Source organism: Grammomys surdaster, unplaced genomic scaffold (assembly GCF_004785775.1).
Source record: "Grammomys surdaster isolate TR1022 unplaced genomic scaffold, NIH_TR_1.0 171, whole genome shotgun sequence".
Classification (NCBI taxonomy): Eukaryota; Metazoa; Chordata; class Mammalia; order Rodentia; family Muridae; genus Grammomys; species Grammomys surdaster.
The window spans coordinates 241,403-256,743 of NW_021604619.1; the positions used below are offsets into that span (position 1 = coordinate 241,403).

The 15,341-nt window shown below is 39.9% G+C and overlaps 1 protein-coding gene across 1 annotated transcript in view; it reads right to left on the reverse strand.

Moving 5' to 3' along the window:
- Window positions 1-15,341, reverse strand: part of Kcnq5 (potassium voltage-gated channel subfamily Q member 5) — a 540,403-nt gene that overhangs the window by 60,562 nt on the left and 464,500 nt on the right. The window contains exons 8-9 of the mRNA XM_028767237.1: window positions 12,157-12,251; window positions 334-554 (exon numbers count right to left, since the gene is read on the reverse strand). Of these exons, the coding sequence (XP_028623070.1) occupies window positions 334-554; window positions 12,157-12,251 (316 nt within the window). The remainder of the gene's footprint in view (window positions 1-333; window positions 555-12,156; window positions 12,252-15,341) is intronic.

A 15,341-nucleotide genomic window follows, 5' to 3' on the forward strand; every position in this document is an offset into this window, starting at 1 on the left:
CCCTCCTTGTCTCTCTTTTTCTTTCTTTTTTATTTTTTTTAAAAGTGCCACCAGTCATGAAAAACAGCGTCTTGCACATGATAAACCCTAGCCTTGTTCTATATTTCCAGACAGTCACCTTCTCTGAGACATAGATTTAGCCCAAGTTGTTTCTCAAGACTAAGGCATGTTCTATATATTCACCCAGAGCAACTAACAAATTTCCAGTAAGAACAAACAATTTCTTTCCCTGGGATGCTTCCTCATACCTTCAACAGTTCCACAGAGAACGAGTCATTTCCTGATCACACAGCAGTCTATCAAGCTAAAAATCGGCACAAACACCAGGCTTACCGTCTATCACTGGCTTTGGCTGGGAACTCTTGAGGCGTAGTGAGGGCCTGAAGCGGGTTCGGTCGTTGAAGCTCCAGCTCTTCTGGACTTTGGTGGGGCTGCCCTCAGCAGTGATGTCAGTGCTCGGGGATCTCCTGTCACCTACTGATGCTTGTCTGCTCTTAATGCTCTGGCCTCTTGGGCTAGCCATGCGCACCCGCTCCTTAAAGCTCAACTTCTGGCTGTGGAAAACAGAGCCACGGTTATTCCATCACAAACTAGCATCTCTCATTCCGCGGGGGTGAATGCTTGGATGAAACTATAAGGCCATTTATATCAATAGGCAAGAGCGTGTTCAGCAAGTAGGAGCATAGAAATAGATTTTTTTTCCTTATTGAAGAAAAAAAAAAGAACTTCATTTAATCATGGTGTTTGTACTCATTTGAGAACAGTTTCACTCTTATGGATATATGCATGCTCCTTGGATTTATACAGGAAGGAAAACGACCAGGAAGAGCACTTTGTCTTCAATGTCACTGAAGATAACCAAAAATGAGTTTGGAATTCACTTTAAAAATTGTTGGGTGGTTGTAGCTTTCCCCTCCATTGGTGAGTTCCTCTTGTTTGTTTGTTTGTTTGGGAGATCTTTCTTTGGGATTCCTAAGCATCTCTACAGGTAAACAGGAATACTGGTTACGTATGTTCCTACGTTCAGCATGCATTGTATATCCCAGGCAAGATTATGAAATCCATATCATATTCATGCAATCTCAAAGCAATTGACAGCACTGCACACATATATTAAACACATGACGCTTGATGTTATGTTCTTCATTCTTGGGAAAAGAAACCACACAGGGGTTGGTGGTGGGGGAGGGGGGCAGCCTCAACATGTAATGAATGGGGTGATTGACAGAAGGAGATGCAACGTTCACTAACACAATTTCCTGCTATGAAACAAGCTATTGATTTGCTGTGGCAGCTACCAGGAAAATCACATTTGTTTAAACATCCTGTTCTCTGATACTACTAGGTAGGATCAAGCTGCCACGGGATGATCAAGGATGTATTAATAACAGAATCCAAAACGAATCTTTACCCTTTCATAGTTAAGATGTGTGCCTTTTGTGATGTGCTAGGAGGAGCAGGTAGGAATTATGGAGACATGGGATGTAGAGGTCTCTGACTCATGTGAAGATAGTAACATAGCTATCGTATTTATATATAGGAATCAAATGAACTGTGGAGAGTGTTACATGCCCCAACATGGTTCTCTTGTTTCACTTATAAAGCACTGTGCTGTTCATTAGAAAGCAACACACAGTTATCAATGTGAAGGGTCCAGTGCTCTTCAGGGACTGAAAAAAAAAGTGGGGCAATGGATCTGAGGGTGAGTCGCTCTTGTGAGTCATGCTGCAGCCTTTATAGGGGATGAAGGCAGCGTGCTTATGGGTAAGGACTCTCTGAGACCAGGAAGACCTTGTCTTTTCCACTTACCGCAGTGTCCACGGTCCCCAGCTGCAGCATGCCAACAGCAAGTGTGTTTAGTGGGTGTGTGTTTGGCAGCTAACAAGAGATAGTAACATTTGTTTCTCCATGCCTAGTTGCTTAACCTCTGCAGTTCTAAAGAGGTACCATGTCTGATGTGAAGTTGTGTACATGAAAACAAATCAACTCATGAATAGTGGTGGTTCGAGAGTCTGATTAGCAATTAAGGAGTTGACCATGCAGCTGACACCTCCTGTCGCCAAATGCAAGACACAGCCACTTCCAGCACAACTAGCTGAAGGCACATGCAGGCTGGGCAGTTTTGTGGTGAGGTCACATGAGGTCAAGAGTTCTGTCCAACAGCCCCGTCAGTCACAGGGTTTATCTTGACGAATGTATGATTAAATGGTAGATTACATCAAACAACAGCAACAGAAAACAGCTAAAGAGCACACTGTTTTATATTCAGACTAGGTTCTTCATATCACCCCATACCCTCAAATTACTAAGAGAAACCTGTCAAAGAGATGGGTGAAAAATGCCAACTATCCCTTAAAAATATTTTAATTATAAAAATTTCCAATCTTTTTTTTTTTAAATTTCAGCACATCTGTACCATAACTTAAATTTTTGATGATGTAGTTCAGCAAACATATGTTTGCATCTGCACTTTTATTTCAATAAATTGCTGGCTCAAGTAGACACAGTCAAGTGAGAAGCATTCTCACTGCATTTGACTTTGTCTCTTACCTTCCTGGAATTAATGCTCATTACATAGAAAGTTAAGTTTAAGTGCTGGAAAGCTAGATCTCTTTCCTATCCCAACTAAGTGAACAAAAAATCGGTAAAAAAATCATAAAGAAATTAATATAGATTCTGTTTTATTTTTTTAAAAAAGAATTACAATTTTTTAAAAAAAGCTTTAAAAATTTCTAAAGTAAAACGGCTTCAGATTTCCCATGATTTATTTATGAAGACAAGATAGTTAAGCATCACCCCTGTAACATTTCATTACATCATTACTTCTACAAATTGATGAAATATTCTTTAAATCTACACACATTAAAATTTGATATGTTAATTCTAGCTACCATTTCCTTTTTGGTTGTCTTTTACATTTATTTTATTTTGCACGTATGAGCATTTTGTCTGTCTGAATGTGTGTCTGTTTGTGTATATTGCACATGGCTGGTGCTCAAAGGCTAGTAAAGGCTAGTAATCCCCTGGAAATATAGTTATAAATAGTTGTGAGCCACCAGATGAGTATTAGAAATCCAACCTGTGTATTGAGGAAGAACAACCAATGGTCTTAATTGGTGGGCCATCTCTCCAGTCCTTCCTTTTTAGCATTTCTAATCTATAAAAAGATTTGCTAATGTCTAATATTTTTTTTAAAAAAGCTAAGCTATGCACGGTAGGTAGCTCATGGTTTTAATCTCAGCGCTTGGGAGGCAGAGACAGGCAGATCTCTATGAGTTCAAGGCCAGCTCTTTCACATAGCAAGTTCTAGGGTAACCAGGGTTATACAGGGTGATGTTGTTTCAAAGACAAAACCAAACAAAACATACATGAAATTCAACAAATTATATGCTAAAATAGAGAAAATGTAATGTTTTCTTTTCTCTTTTGACCCAAGAGTATGAAAATTTAGAATGGCATCTTAACACAGAATGAGTGTTTTTCCAAAGGAAAAGTTCTGTTTGTGTGCCCTCTAATGGAAAGTTTTCTTTTATTGGTTTTTCTACATCATCTCCCCTTTGGAAATCAATAGAGCATCTATTGATTAGATGTCTTGTAAACAGATTAGGTGGCTGTTATCGAAACCACACATCAATTAAAATTATAGACACTTCACTGGCACATAAAAGTTTCCCTTTCTTTCTTTCTTTCTTTCTTTCTTTCTTTCTTTCTTTCTTTCTTTCTTTCTTTCTTTTTTTTTGACATTTAAAACGTGACTTTTGAGGAAGATTTTTCTGTCACAGCGATTTTTAGAAAGCTTGCCAAGGATGATCCCCAGGAGAACAAGTAAGTCTCTCTCTGGAGAAAGTAACCAAAAGGTCACAGTGGTCATTGATTGGAGCCTCTTAGTACGCAATCCCATGTTCCCAGCTGAGCACCATCCTCAAGGGAGCCTGCGGAACTGCTCTGCAAGGGAATTCACCCTTCTCTAGAAGCAGCTGTCCAAATCACTCTGGTGGCCCGGCATGCACTCGACTGTTAGATGCTCCCTGCCAGGGAATCTTGCGGCATCATAACTCCGCAGTAATCCACTAGGGTTTACGATGCCGCCGCTATTGTTATACATAATTAGTGTTTTAGCCCTTCATAGGATAAGCACCCTACAAACTGTCGCCTCAGGCACAATATGGCAACCCAGCCATTAACAAACCAGCGCGTGCAACAGCTTAGCAGTTGAGCAGCCACCAGGAGGCGCCAACAGGCTGACTGCCAGAACTATGCCTGCTTTTTATTTTATTTATTTATTTTTTGCCCCAGTGATAAGAGTTTCGAAGCAGGCAACAGGCAACAAGGAAAATTACAAGCGCGCTGAGAACCTCATTCAAGAAGTCCCTAGGAGAGTGAGTCTATAAACGGGGCCCGGGTGTAGTGGCGGCGTAACCTGGTCATGCACCTGAGGTTAGTTGGCATTCTCAAATCTCATGTCAACAGCTGGGATGCTGGGTACCTCTGCTTCCGTGAGGTGTACATTCTGAAGAACTTCTGCTTATTACTACAGAACTTACTAGGAGTGAGGGAGATAGAGCAGTGTATTATTAAGCATTTCTCCACCAGCATAGTGCTGAGGGCTTTCTTTTTCTAAAGAAAAGCCGTTTGACTTTATATGAGAAGACAGAAAACATAAGCAGTAAGCGCTCTGCGGTTCAGTTGTGCTGCCTGAGATACAGCCAGTGCTCTTACGGTTAGGCTGTAACAATTAGATTGGAAATAAGCATTACGAACGATGAGAGTATGTGTCAGGATCTGTTTCCCCGTAAGAAATGGGGAAAATTAATATCATAGATTTCAGCAACTTCTGTAACAAATATCAATGAATATAGTCTAAGTAATGAGGAGGGAAAATTTCAGGAAATTTAAGGATGAATATTTCCATGAATCAACGAAGTAGATAACAGTTGCTTTGAAGTTAAACACACACACACACACACACACACACACACACACACACAAACATGCACACACACGATTTGTGTGGAACTGAAGTTATAGTTAGTATATAGGTAAATAGTGGTCAGGTTGAATACCTGTTCAAAAGTATACGGGAGAAAGGACTCTAGATTAGTACTTTGTAAAGATTAAAACAATTGCCTATGTATTAGATCCTTGGCTGTTTATAAAAGAGTAAAGAGTAAATCTTTTCCTTCTATAAATAACACAAACAGATGGAAAGATTCGTTTTAAACAAGCCAATATTTGTCAGTAAGGGCCAGAGCTGATTATGTGGGGAGGAAAGTCAAGTCTAGTCTCACTGAGTTTAGCTTAACAATACATGCAGATCATTCACTATACACAGAAGGCAAAAAGTAGGAAAAGATAAAAGCAGAAGAAACATACGAACACACAGTCTCTTCCACAAACATTCAAGGGTTCTTTCCCAGGAGCCATACAATTGGATCAGAACACACTGGAGTGGTTTGGACAAAGCACTTAATGGGTCACAGTGTAATGACCTGAGATACCTGCACCTTAACACATAGGACATGCATCTTAAATCAGCCTCACTGGTGCTTGCTAAAGCAATCTTAGCTAGTCAGCCCTCCTTAGAAGGCAGAGGCAGTTGTAGGAATGCTTTGTAGATGGAAAATAAGGCTGTGTAACCGAAGCAGGTAGAGTCAGCCATTGCTCACTAAGAAGACAGGAAGGAGGCAGTGAGATTCACAGTTAATCCCCTAGTCTCAGTGGATACCATCTGCTCTTGTCAGGATTGAAACTTAGGCAGGAAGAAATAAAACCTTCTTATGTCAATGCAATAGCTTGCTGGTCACTCCCTGATGACCTAGTCACGGAGGAAGGGAGGAAAGATCGGGATTCTATGTCAAAATATTGTGGTGGGATGGCCAGATGGGTTCACAGGTAAACTCATCTCTGAAAATGACAGTGTATTCTATTCAGAGAAGTACTGTCCCACTTAAAAATGAGCTGGAAATGTTACTTAAGGAAGGCTTGATTAGAATAGAGTCAATAAACACATCAACATGTATTTTCAATTAAAACTGTCCCAGTGGGAACATAGAGCAAAAGAAAAATAACAGAATAATAACTCTAAGGAAGATGGAATTACGGTCTGGGTGGAGGAGGTACCTGACCCTGTATTCAACATAGCCAAAGAAATATTATTTTGATCATTATCCAATTGAGTAATAGCTATAAAAATCTTCTCTTCGATCTTCTAGTTTGCAGTTTTAAACAACAACAAAAAAATATGTATCAATCACAGTGTTTCTTAGCCTGGGTGTGATAAACTTTGTTTAAAGCATATTCCAACTACTTAGTAAGTAAAACTTCTCTTTCCTTTTTTTTTTTTTTTATGAGAATACCCCAAAGCAGTGAACATAATTAATCAAGGGTGATGTATGTCTGACCTGTGGTGTCATTTGTGGACAGGGCTCTGATTCAGTAGTAGAGTCAGCTGCCTGTGAGAAAGGTGCGGCCTGCAGTGGTGAGCTCATCTGAGGCTTTCAACAGAAAGACCAGGAGATTCCAGACTCTGAGGTAGCCAAAGGATTAAAAGAAAATCATCTCCTCCTGGGGCTGACACTTGTCTGTTCTGTTTGTCTAAACCACATCAATAACCAAATGGCTGACCACAAAGACGGCAAAGGGTTCTGCAATTGGGTAGTACCAGTTAATTCATTCATTTGAAATGAGGTCAAGCATTAATATTATTCCTAACCCAGAATTGCTCTTCTCCAAGGGAGAGCTTCATTATAAACACATTTTTTTTTTTGTTGTGGATACTTTTCTTCAGTAAGGACAGATTTATTACTTTTTATGATGGTGCTGTTGTTATTGCCATTATGATAGTCTTTCTGCATCCATTATTGCAATATCATAAATCCTCTTGTCTATGGAGCACATGGGAGAAGCTAATGCAATAATAGAACGGGAGTTTCAATGCGTATCATTTTTTATAGCATGTGTCAATTCAAAAGAAAAAACCAAGACACTTCCAGCTTATTTCCTATGGTTCTTGCAGTGTCTTGTTTTTAATGATTTATTTTTGAATATATATATATGTGTGTGTGTGTGTGTGTGTGTGTGTGTGTGTGTGAGGTGTGTGTGTGTGTGTGTGTGTAGGTATGTGTGTGTAGGTATGTGAGCTTCTTTGGAGCTGCAGTTACAGAAGTGAGCCCCCTGACATAGATGCTTGGAAATTAATCTGTGTTTTCTGCAAGAACAGTGTGTGCTCATAACTGCTGAGTTCATCTTGGTTTTCTTGTTGGTGGTGTTTTTCAAAAAGTACTTGGAGTCAGGGAAATTTCATTCTTACAATCAAGAATAATTCATTAAGTACATTTTCTGTTATCACCTTACATGGCAGATGCAATAAATAATTGGGGAGTGGGTCCCCTAACAATAGGAGCACGGACTGTCCCTGACTCTGTTGCCTGTCATTGGATCTCCTTCACCTAGCTGGACTGACTGGTCTGGTCAGGCCTCAGTGGGAGAGGATGGGCTTAGTCCTGCTTAGACTTGATGTCCCGGGGCAGGTAGGTACTAAAGCAGGGCTTCCCCTTCTCTCAGAAGGAGAGGGAGTAATGGGGGGGGGGCTTGTGAGTATGGGACTGGGAGGAGAGGGGGAGGGGGCTGCTATCAGGATGTAAAGTGAATAAGTAAATAAATTAATGAGAGGGGGCTTGAAAAATTGAGTGGTGATATAGGACTGGCTTCAAGGTTGGTTTTGTCAAATATTCAATGCCTGCAGAGAAGCAAAGAATTTCACCATGTCATTCTTCAAGTCATGAGCCTAGTTGAGTGGTTCTGCACTGCACACATTCAAACCTACAAATGAACTATCTTTAACAACATCAGACACAGGTCTGTTGAACGGATTTTAACATTTTAGATAGACATAACTTTTCTGATATATTAACCTTGAGAAATGTGTTTTCTGTTGTTGTTATCATTGGCCCAAGGTGACCAGAAATCTCAGGCAATCTCAGGATTGCCGAAGAGGTCACGTTTATTCAAGCATCTATACATGACCTATAATATCCTCTTTTGTTGTCTAAGTTTCATTTTGGAGGATGAAATTAAGAAAGGTGACCCACTCCACGAGTTGCTCTGCAACCCATGCTATTAGACTCTGGAGACAAATTACCCTCTGGATAAACCACAGATAGATCATTCTGAGACAATGCCTTATAAATATCACTAAGAGTAAACTCGACTCTCAGATGTCTATGCAAAGATGGTGCTTGACCCAAAGACTAAATTTCTTTTTGGTTAGAAATATCTCTCGAAAAGAACAACTCATTGGGTAGCTAAAACTTTCTGTAATCATCACTCAAGGACATCCAGCATCCATGGCTGTCAGTATTTTCCTTCTGACTTAAGGGAGGGTCCTGAATGCATTGGCTCACCTGCACAGAGGGAGAACTTGGGGCAGTGTCTCATACTGTATGGAGCACCTGTAAGCATGGACATCTTGGTCTGGGAATTTTTTTTTTAAATATTAAAGCAGAAATGAGTAACACAGTCTTATCACTCCAGAGGAAGCTTCAGAACTAATTAAGTATTATATAAATATTTTACAGTTTGTGTCATCATAGACCCTCACTAGAAGCTAGCTAAGGGCATGAGAATACCTTGTTTTCTCTTTATTGAAGCAAATGGCAATGATAGGAAATAATACAAACATTTACCACTTCTTGTTGCTTCTGCTTGCCACTGCTTATATGCCACTGTGGGGATCTACAGCCTTTCCTTTCAGGCTTTGCTCCTCAGTCCAGACATTTCCTGGAACTTCTTACTCATTACTCTTGGCTTCTATTCTCTCTGAGTCTTTCTAGGAGGAGCTACTATGAGGCATCTGGGGAAATTGTGGGAGAGGTCTTTTTCCTGAAGATGAGATCTTCCCTGTAGAATTCATAACCCAAGTAAACTTTATTGTTCCCTGGCCTGGAGATATCCTACACAGGTGGTTCTTGCCTCTTGTCTTTAGTGTGCCTCTTGCCAAATTAAAAAAAAAAATAAGAGAGAAATTTCTTATCTCAAGAAAAGCACTCTAATAGAGGGAAGTCTATCCTAGACTACTGCCCATTCAGAAACACTTTCTCCCACTAGGCCTTTAGATAACTCCACTTGAATACTGGGGAAGGACTTCTGTTGGGGACAGTGGCAGACAAAAATAATCAAGGAGTGTGATTATTTTGCACCTGAACTTTCATTCCAGGCATTACACATTGTTAAAAGGCCCTGAGTGGGTTAGGAAAAAAAATGCTTCTATTCCCGAGGAGGGAAAAAAAAAAAAGAATCGATAAAACCCAGTAAACTGTGCAGGCAATCTTGTGAAAGGTCACTTTTAATCATCTTGCATTTGTTGATCGATTTTACTCATGAGGCACATTTAAAGCACCAGTTAGGCATCTGATTTATAAACAAACATGTAGCAGAAGAGAGATCACAAACCTGCTTGATGCCTCCCCTTGTTCTTTCCTTCAGATGCGTGCAGACAGAAGAGAAATGATGATAAGCCAGTGAGTACATTTGATAATGGTCCAGCTGGGGGACAGGGTAATCAGGTCCCTTTACGTAACCCCCTTTAAAGTACAGTCCATAGAAGTAATGCTATTTATAATAACTGTACACAGCTTTCAAACATATGCTCTTTGTGGCAGATCTGAGACAGTACAACATTATTTGGCAAGTCCAGCACCACCCCCACACAGCAGAATACCACACACTGTTTGGTTAAGAAACTATGGTTCTGGTTGAAGAAGCTTTGGCAAAGGCTCCTGGAGTGTTGCAGATTCCAATATGGCTGTGGTCCCTGTGTCTTGGGCAGACTTTTAGGGACAAGCCCTAGAGGCCTTAATCTATGACTGTTGTTTTGTTCTTCAGTCACTTACTGAGGTAGATATTTTTTTCTCTTATATGAAGAATGAACTTCCTTGCAGTAAATAAGGTGCACAGAAAAACCTATCTGAGCTCTTACAGCCCACTGTTGGGTGACATTTGTAACCACCCATAATGGCATGGTGTATGGGAGCACCTCTGCCAATGAATTGTGGGCTATGGTCAACGTGTCTTCTTTTCTTGTGTCTCAATGTTTCAGCTAAATGGGAAGGCATTATATCAGATAGTGTCTCAATTGTGACGTCTCAATGTAACCCATAACATCTCTGTAGCTTGAGACTTTTCCACAACTTCTTAAAATATCTAAATTGTTCTTTGAAATACCGTATTTCCATGGAGTTCACAATTGTATAGCCTTCACCCATTTTGAGAAGAAAAATCGGGGAAATATTTTCCTTTATAAATGCCCCTCTCATTAAAACAAAGCTTTGAAAAAGAGGTGGCTGAGATCTCTCATGTACAGTGTATATATGAGGAAAACCATGGCTGAGGAAAGAGAAAGAAACTTCTCCTTCATAACCTTGGGAGGTGTGAAGAGGGTTCAGGGTTCTAATTCTCTCTACATCTCCCAGACTCAAAGAGTTGTTTCTTAGACTCATCTTTCACCACAGTCTTTGATATGAGCTTGGAGAGTGAGATCAACTAAAAACATTCCCAGAACTGTGGGGGAACCAGAGCAATAATGTCATTGTTAGTGGTGGTGATGGTAGAGTTGACAATAGCCCCCAATGAGCCCTTTGCTGTCTACATTTCTTTTTAAAGCTTATGTACACTTCACAATATTTGCATTTACTGTCTTATTCTCGGCATCTTTGAGTGTCTAGTTCTTGAGCCATGAGACTAACTTATTCTGGTTTTCCCTGTCTGTTTCCTGTTTAGTCTCGGAAATACAACCTTGTGCACAGTAAGTGTTCAGTGAGCACTTGCAGAATGGCTGCACAGATGAGTGGATGCTCTCTCTTTCAGAGTCCTTGCAATCTGAACGCTAAGGAGAAACCTACCATGCAGATGTAAAGAAGATTCAGTCTTTTGCATTGCATCAGCTTGCATTCAGAACTAGTTAATTTTAAGTAAAACCATTCTGTGGCTTACTGTAAGTTATTCTTCTCATAAACAGAAACTTGACCGATGTAGGTTTTCTTTTTAAAGCAAAAGTTCTGTATTTGGCTTTCGGGAGTCCGTGAGTATATTAAAATTGTAGGCATAGTTCTGATTTGTGTGTTTGTGTATGTGCGTGAGTGAGTGTGTGTCTATGTGTGTGTGTGCATTCATGTATGCACGCATGCATACTCACGCAATGGATATTATCCTTGGGAAAAGGGCACAATTTCTGTCACATTTCACTGATTTCAACGACAATAATAACTGCCATGATTATCAACCACAAGAACAACTAGATATCTCAGAGGTACTTGTGTCAGAGCACCCAGGTTCTATGCATGGTACCAGTGACTGCTGTGTCCTTTGAGATGAGTCACTATTTTTCAGTAAGTGAATCTGGAACAGAAGGTTGTGGGGAGAAGTGACGGAAGGCATGGCTGATGGGCTCAAGGGAACAGGATGCAGGCAGTTGTTTGAATCAATCCTCTTTGCCTCTGCCCCCACTTAACACAGGGAGGAGGAGAGGAGCAGTATATGAACAACATTCTACATGAGGTACTTAGAGAGATTGACTCATTATTTTATATTTCCAGAATCGGAATGACTTTTAATCCAAAACTATAGCTAAGTGGGAAGGCAGATAATCACACGTAATAGACCACTCCCTTCTGTCACTTGAGACCCTCAATTAGCTTTCCAAATAGTCTTCCTTCTTTACATATATCCAGAAAATTTCCCAGAGAGGAGAACTATGATGTGTGGCTATGTGTGTGAATGTGTGTGTGCTTGTGTGTGCATGTGCACGTGTGTGTGTGTGTGATTCCAAGCAATCTCCCTATAAAATTAGGTGATGCATCATGTGATCCTTGTTTTTCAAGACCTGTTGCTTCATAAGAAGAGACATTAGAAAACTACCATATAACTCATATTCTTTAAGACTTGGGTCATGGCCTACAGTTGTTAAAGAATGATGCCAATTCCATGTGGTTTTATGGTTGAATGGGTCGCGTTCCTACTGTTGTTGTTAAATAGTTTAAACATCTTTAAAAGCAACAGAGAGAATAAAACAAGTCCCATAGACTTTTTTGCACACATATGGTTTGTTTAACAAACTAGAAAACACTCAACTCCAGGACCAGCTCTCCCACTGGTACCTACTTGGTTGGGCTGCAGGTGTGCAAGGCCTTCAGATGTGGCTTCCAGGTTGCAATGGAAACAGATTTCTCATCAGCCGCATAACTTCGCCAGACGCACTGCGTGCAGCACACAGGAGCACAAGAAAGAGCAGGAAACAGAATGGAAAGAAAAGGACAATTAGTTACTATAGGTTATGAATCTTTCCCTTCTTATGCGTAGCCATGATACATGTCCAGAGGAAGAAGCAGACACACAGACTACTTTGGCGTTTTCAGTGGGTTGTTACACATATTCTGTCACATCAGGATGGGGTTTCAAAACAAATGTGTTCAACAATAAGACAAGACAAATTTAGAAATGGTGGTGGGGGGAAATGATGTACTAGCTGAAATAAAATCGGGGATGATTAACTGGTAACATACCGTTGTCTCTAGATACTGCTTCAACTGTCTGATCATAAATATGCATTTCAAGGACTGCTGTGTAGTTGTCTTATTTGACAGGACAGAGACTAAGGAAATCACCATGAAAACCAGTGAACTAATAAACCAACAACCTCTAGAAAGTGGGGAAGATTTAATTACTGGATTCTGTGAGTTGAATTACACAACACTTCTAAGATTAAACCCACTCAGAGAAGAAAGGGAGAGTGGATGGGGGAAGGATTGTAGAAAGAGGTGACTGGAAAAGGGAGGGGGTGCAGGATATAAAGCGAATAAGAAAAAAATAAAATAAAAATTAAAAAATGGTGGTGATCAGAAGAAAATGTTTAAAACAAGATACAGCGGAAAATACTTTCTCAGATTATAATTGAAAAACTATGCAAGGAGTTAATATTATCATCCAAGAAAATGTTTGTATGCCTTTGATGCAAAACGTAGGCTTGTTTACATTACTTAATCATTCCTAGTGTATGAAATGGTGTGATCCTTACAACCAAGGTGTGAATTAAGAGCCATAGTGTGTAGATGAGACAAGGAATGTCAGGTAAAGAGCTTCAGTCAAGGTTGGGAAGGTTGAGATAGTGTCTTCAGTTTATGGACTCTTGGTCAGAACCCACAACCTCCACTGGAGATTTTTTTTTTCCAACTGCTTGATTTCTGTGCTTATAAGAACTTCTGACCTGTGCATTGAGAAATCACCTGCACTTACTTTCCTATGTTGAACGTGGTAAACTTATTTATTTTGCAATGAGCCTGCAAATGACTTGAAATAAACGGCTGAGCATTTGCTCCGGTTTCTTTAGAAGAATGCTGTGTTGTGATGTGTTACTCAGAGCTTTCCATCTTCTGTGGCAAACCCATCCAAATGGGTCGCGTTCCTACTGTATAACCATCACTTTGAAACACGGTGAAGAAAAAAAAGCGATCTAATTACATTCTATTTTCTAAGAATATCATTGGGTTGAACAACAACAACAAAAAATTGCAATAACCACTTTGAAAAACTGCCAGGCGATATTACTGCATTTAAATTATGAATGCGTTTAGGATACAGATGGTCATTCCTCAGGTAACTGCAATAGGTACGCTTAAATATGTTCACCAAAAGGTATGCAGTGTATATCGGCTATTTAACTACAGATGGAAATTCTCACACATCTATCAGTAGTAGTGTAAATAGAAGCCTGTAATAAGGTCATGCTGAGAGCTTTTGGTGCCACTTCTAGGAATTTGGCATTTGTCACTGGGCTTGGACAAGGATGTAGCCTCAGAGAAGAATATCAGAAACAGTGACCATGGGCTTTGCTTACTACTTTGCTGAGTTACTTACCTAGGTGATTTATTTTCTTACTACTTTACTTAACTATTACCTTGTGTGGTCCTTTTGCTTACTCTTCTGCTTGAACACTTTCTTGTGTGATCTCCTTGTCTACTACTTCGCTTGATACTTTGTCTTTGATCTAAGAACTGACCACGTTTTTGGGATGTACCCAGACTGATATAAAAGCAGACTGGAAAAGAATAAAGCTGCTTCAGCCTCAGTATGGGCTGGAGTTGTTATAATTTTGTCTGTTTTTTTCTTTTTCAATCCCACTCCCTCCCTTGAGACCCTGTTAACTGTGTTGGCTTGTTCAAGGTCACATGGTATAATGTGTCTATATAGCAACAGTTCACTGTAACTATGCTTGACAGTACGGATGGGCTTCCTGTGAGTAACGTCATGTGTTACAAAAGGACACAGAGGAGCGCTTTCTATAAAGTTTGGAAAATGAGAAAATACTCTATTCTATCAAAAGGTAGCATAGCAGTTTCCCTTGGTGGGATAGCGATAGAGAGAGGGTATCTAAGAAATCATATTTTGTTTTTCTGAGTGCTGGTTAATAGACACTGCTACTCTCTTAGGAAATGGATTTGTTTCTACCTGCACATTATACTCAGTGAACTATTCAGGAAGTGAGAAAAATTAGAAAGAGACACAGGAGCACCTGATAGATTAAATTTTTTTCCTTTTTTTCTTACATTTTTTCCCAAGCAGGATTCTTCCCCCCCAACCCCCCTTGCAGGATTCTTTACCTAAATGCTTACCCACATGGCTGTGTTGATTTAACCAACACATCTACGAAAATTTGTGCTAAGCATCTTGACATCTTTTTTTTTTTTGTTTTTGTTTTTGTTTTTTTTTTTTTGTTTTTCGAGACAGGGTTTCTCTGTGTAGTCCTGGCTGTCCTGGAACTCACTCTGTAGACCAGGCTGGCCTCTAACTCAGAAATCCGCCTGTCTCTGCCTCCCAAGTGCTGGGATTAAAGGCATGCGCCATCACTGCCCAGCTACATCTTGACATCTTATAGATAGTAAGGCAATCACCATCTTACTGTCTTGAAATTTTAGTGTTTGGGGTTGTTGACATAAGGTTTTTAGAGCGACTAAAATAACCAAGAAAAGACAGACATCTTGCTATTATTAGCAATTTTGGTTGTTGCAGACAAAGTCTCACGGTTGCACCACAAACCGGTCTTGAATGCGTGGTGATTGCCAGCATCAGCCTCCTAAGTGCTGAGGTTACAGGGTCGAGATACTAAAGTTGTTTCTGTTGTAGTGAGGCCCAGTGATCCTCAGCAGATGGGAAAGTATAGTTGGCCATTTTTTTTTTGATGGTATATCACTTCTTTTTTTTTTTAAATCTTTTTTTTGAAATTAATTTTTTATTGGATATTTTATTTACATTTCAGATGTTATCCCCTTTCCCCATTTCCCCCCAACCCA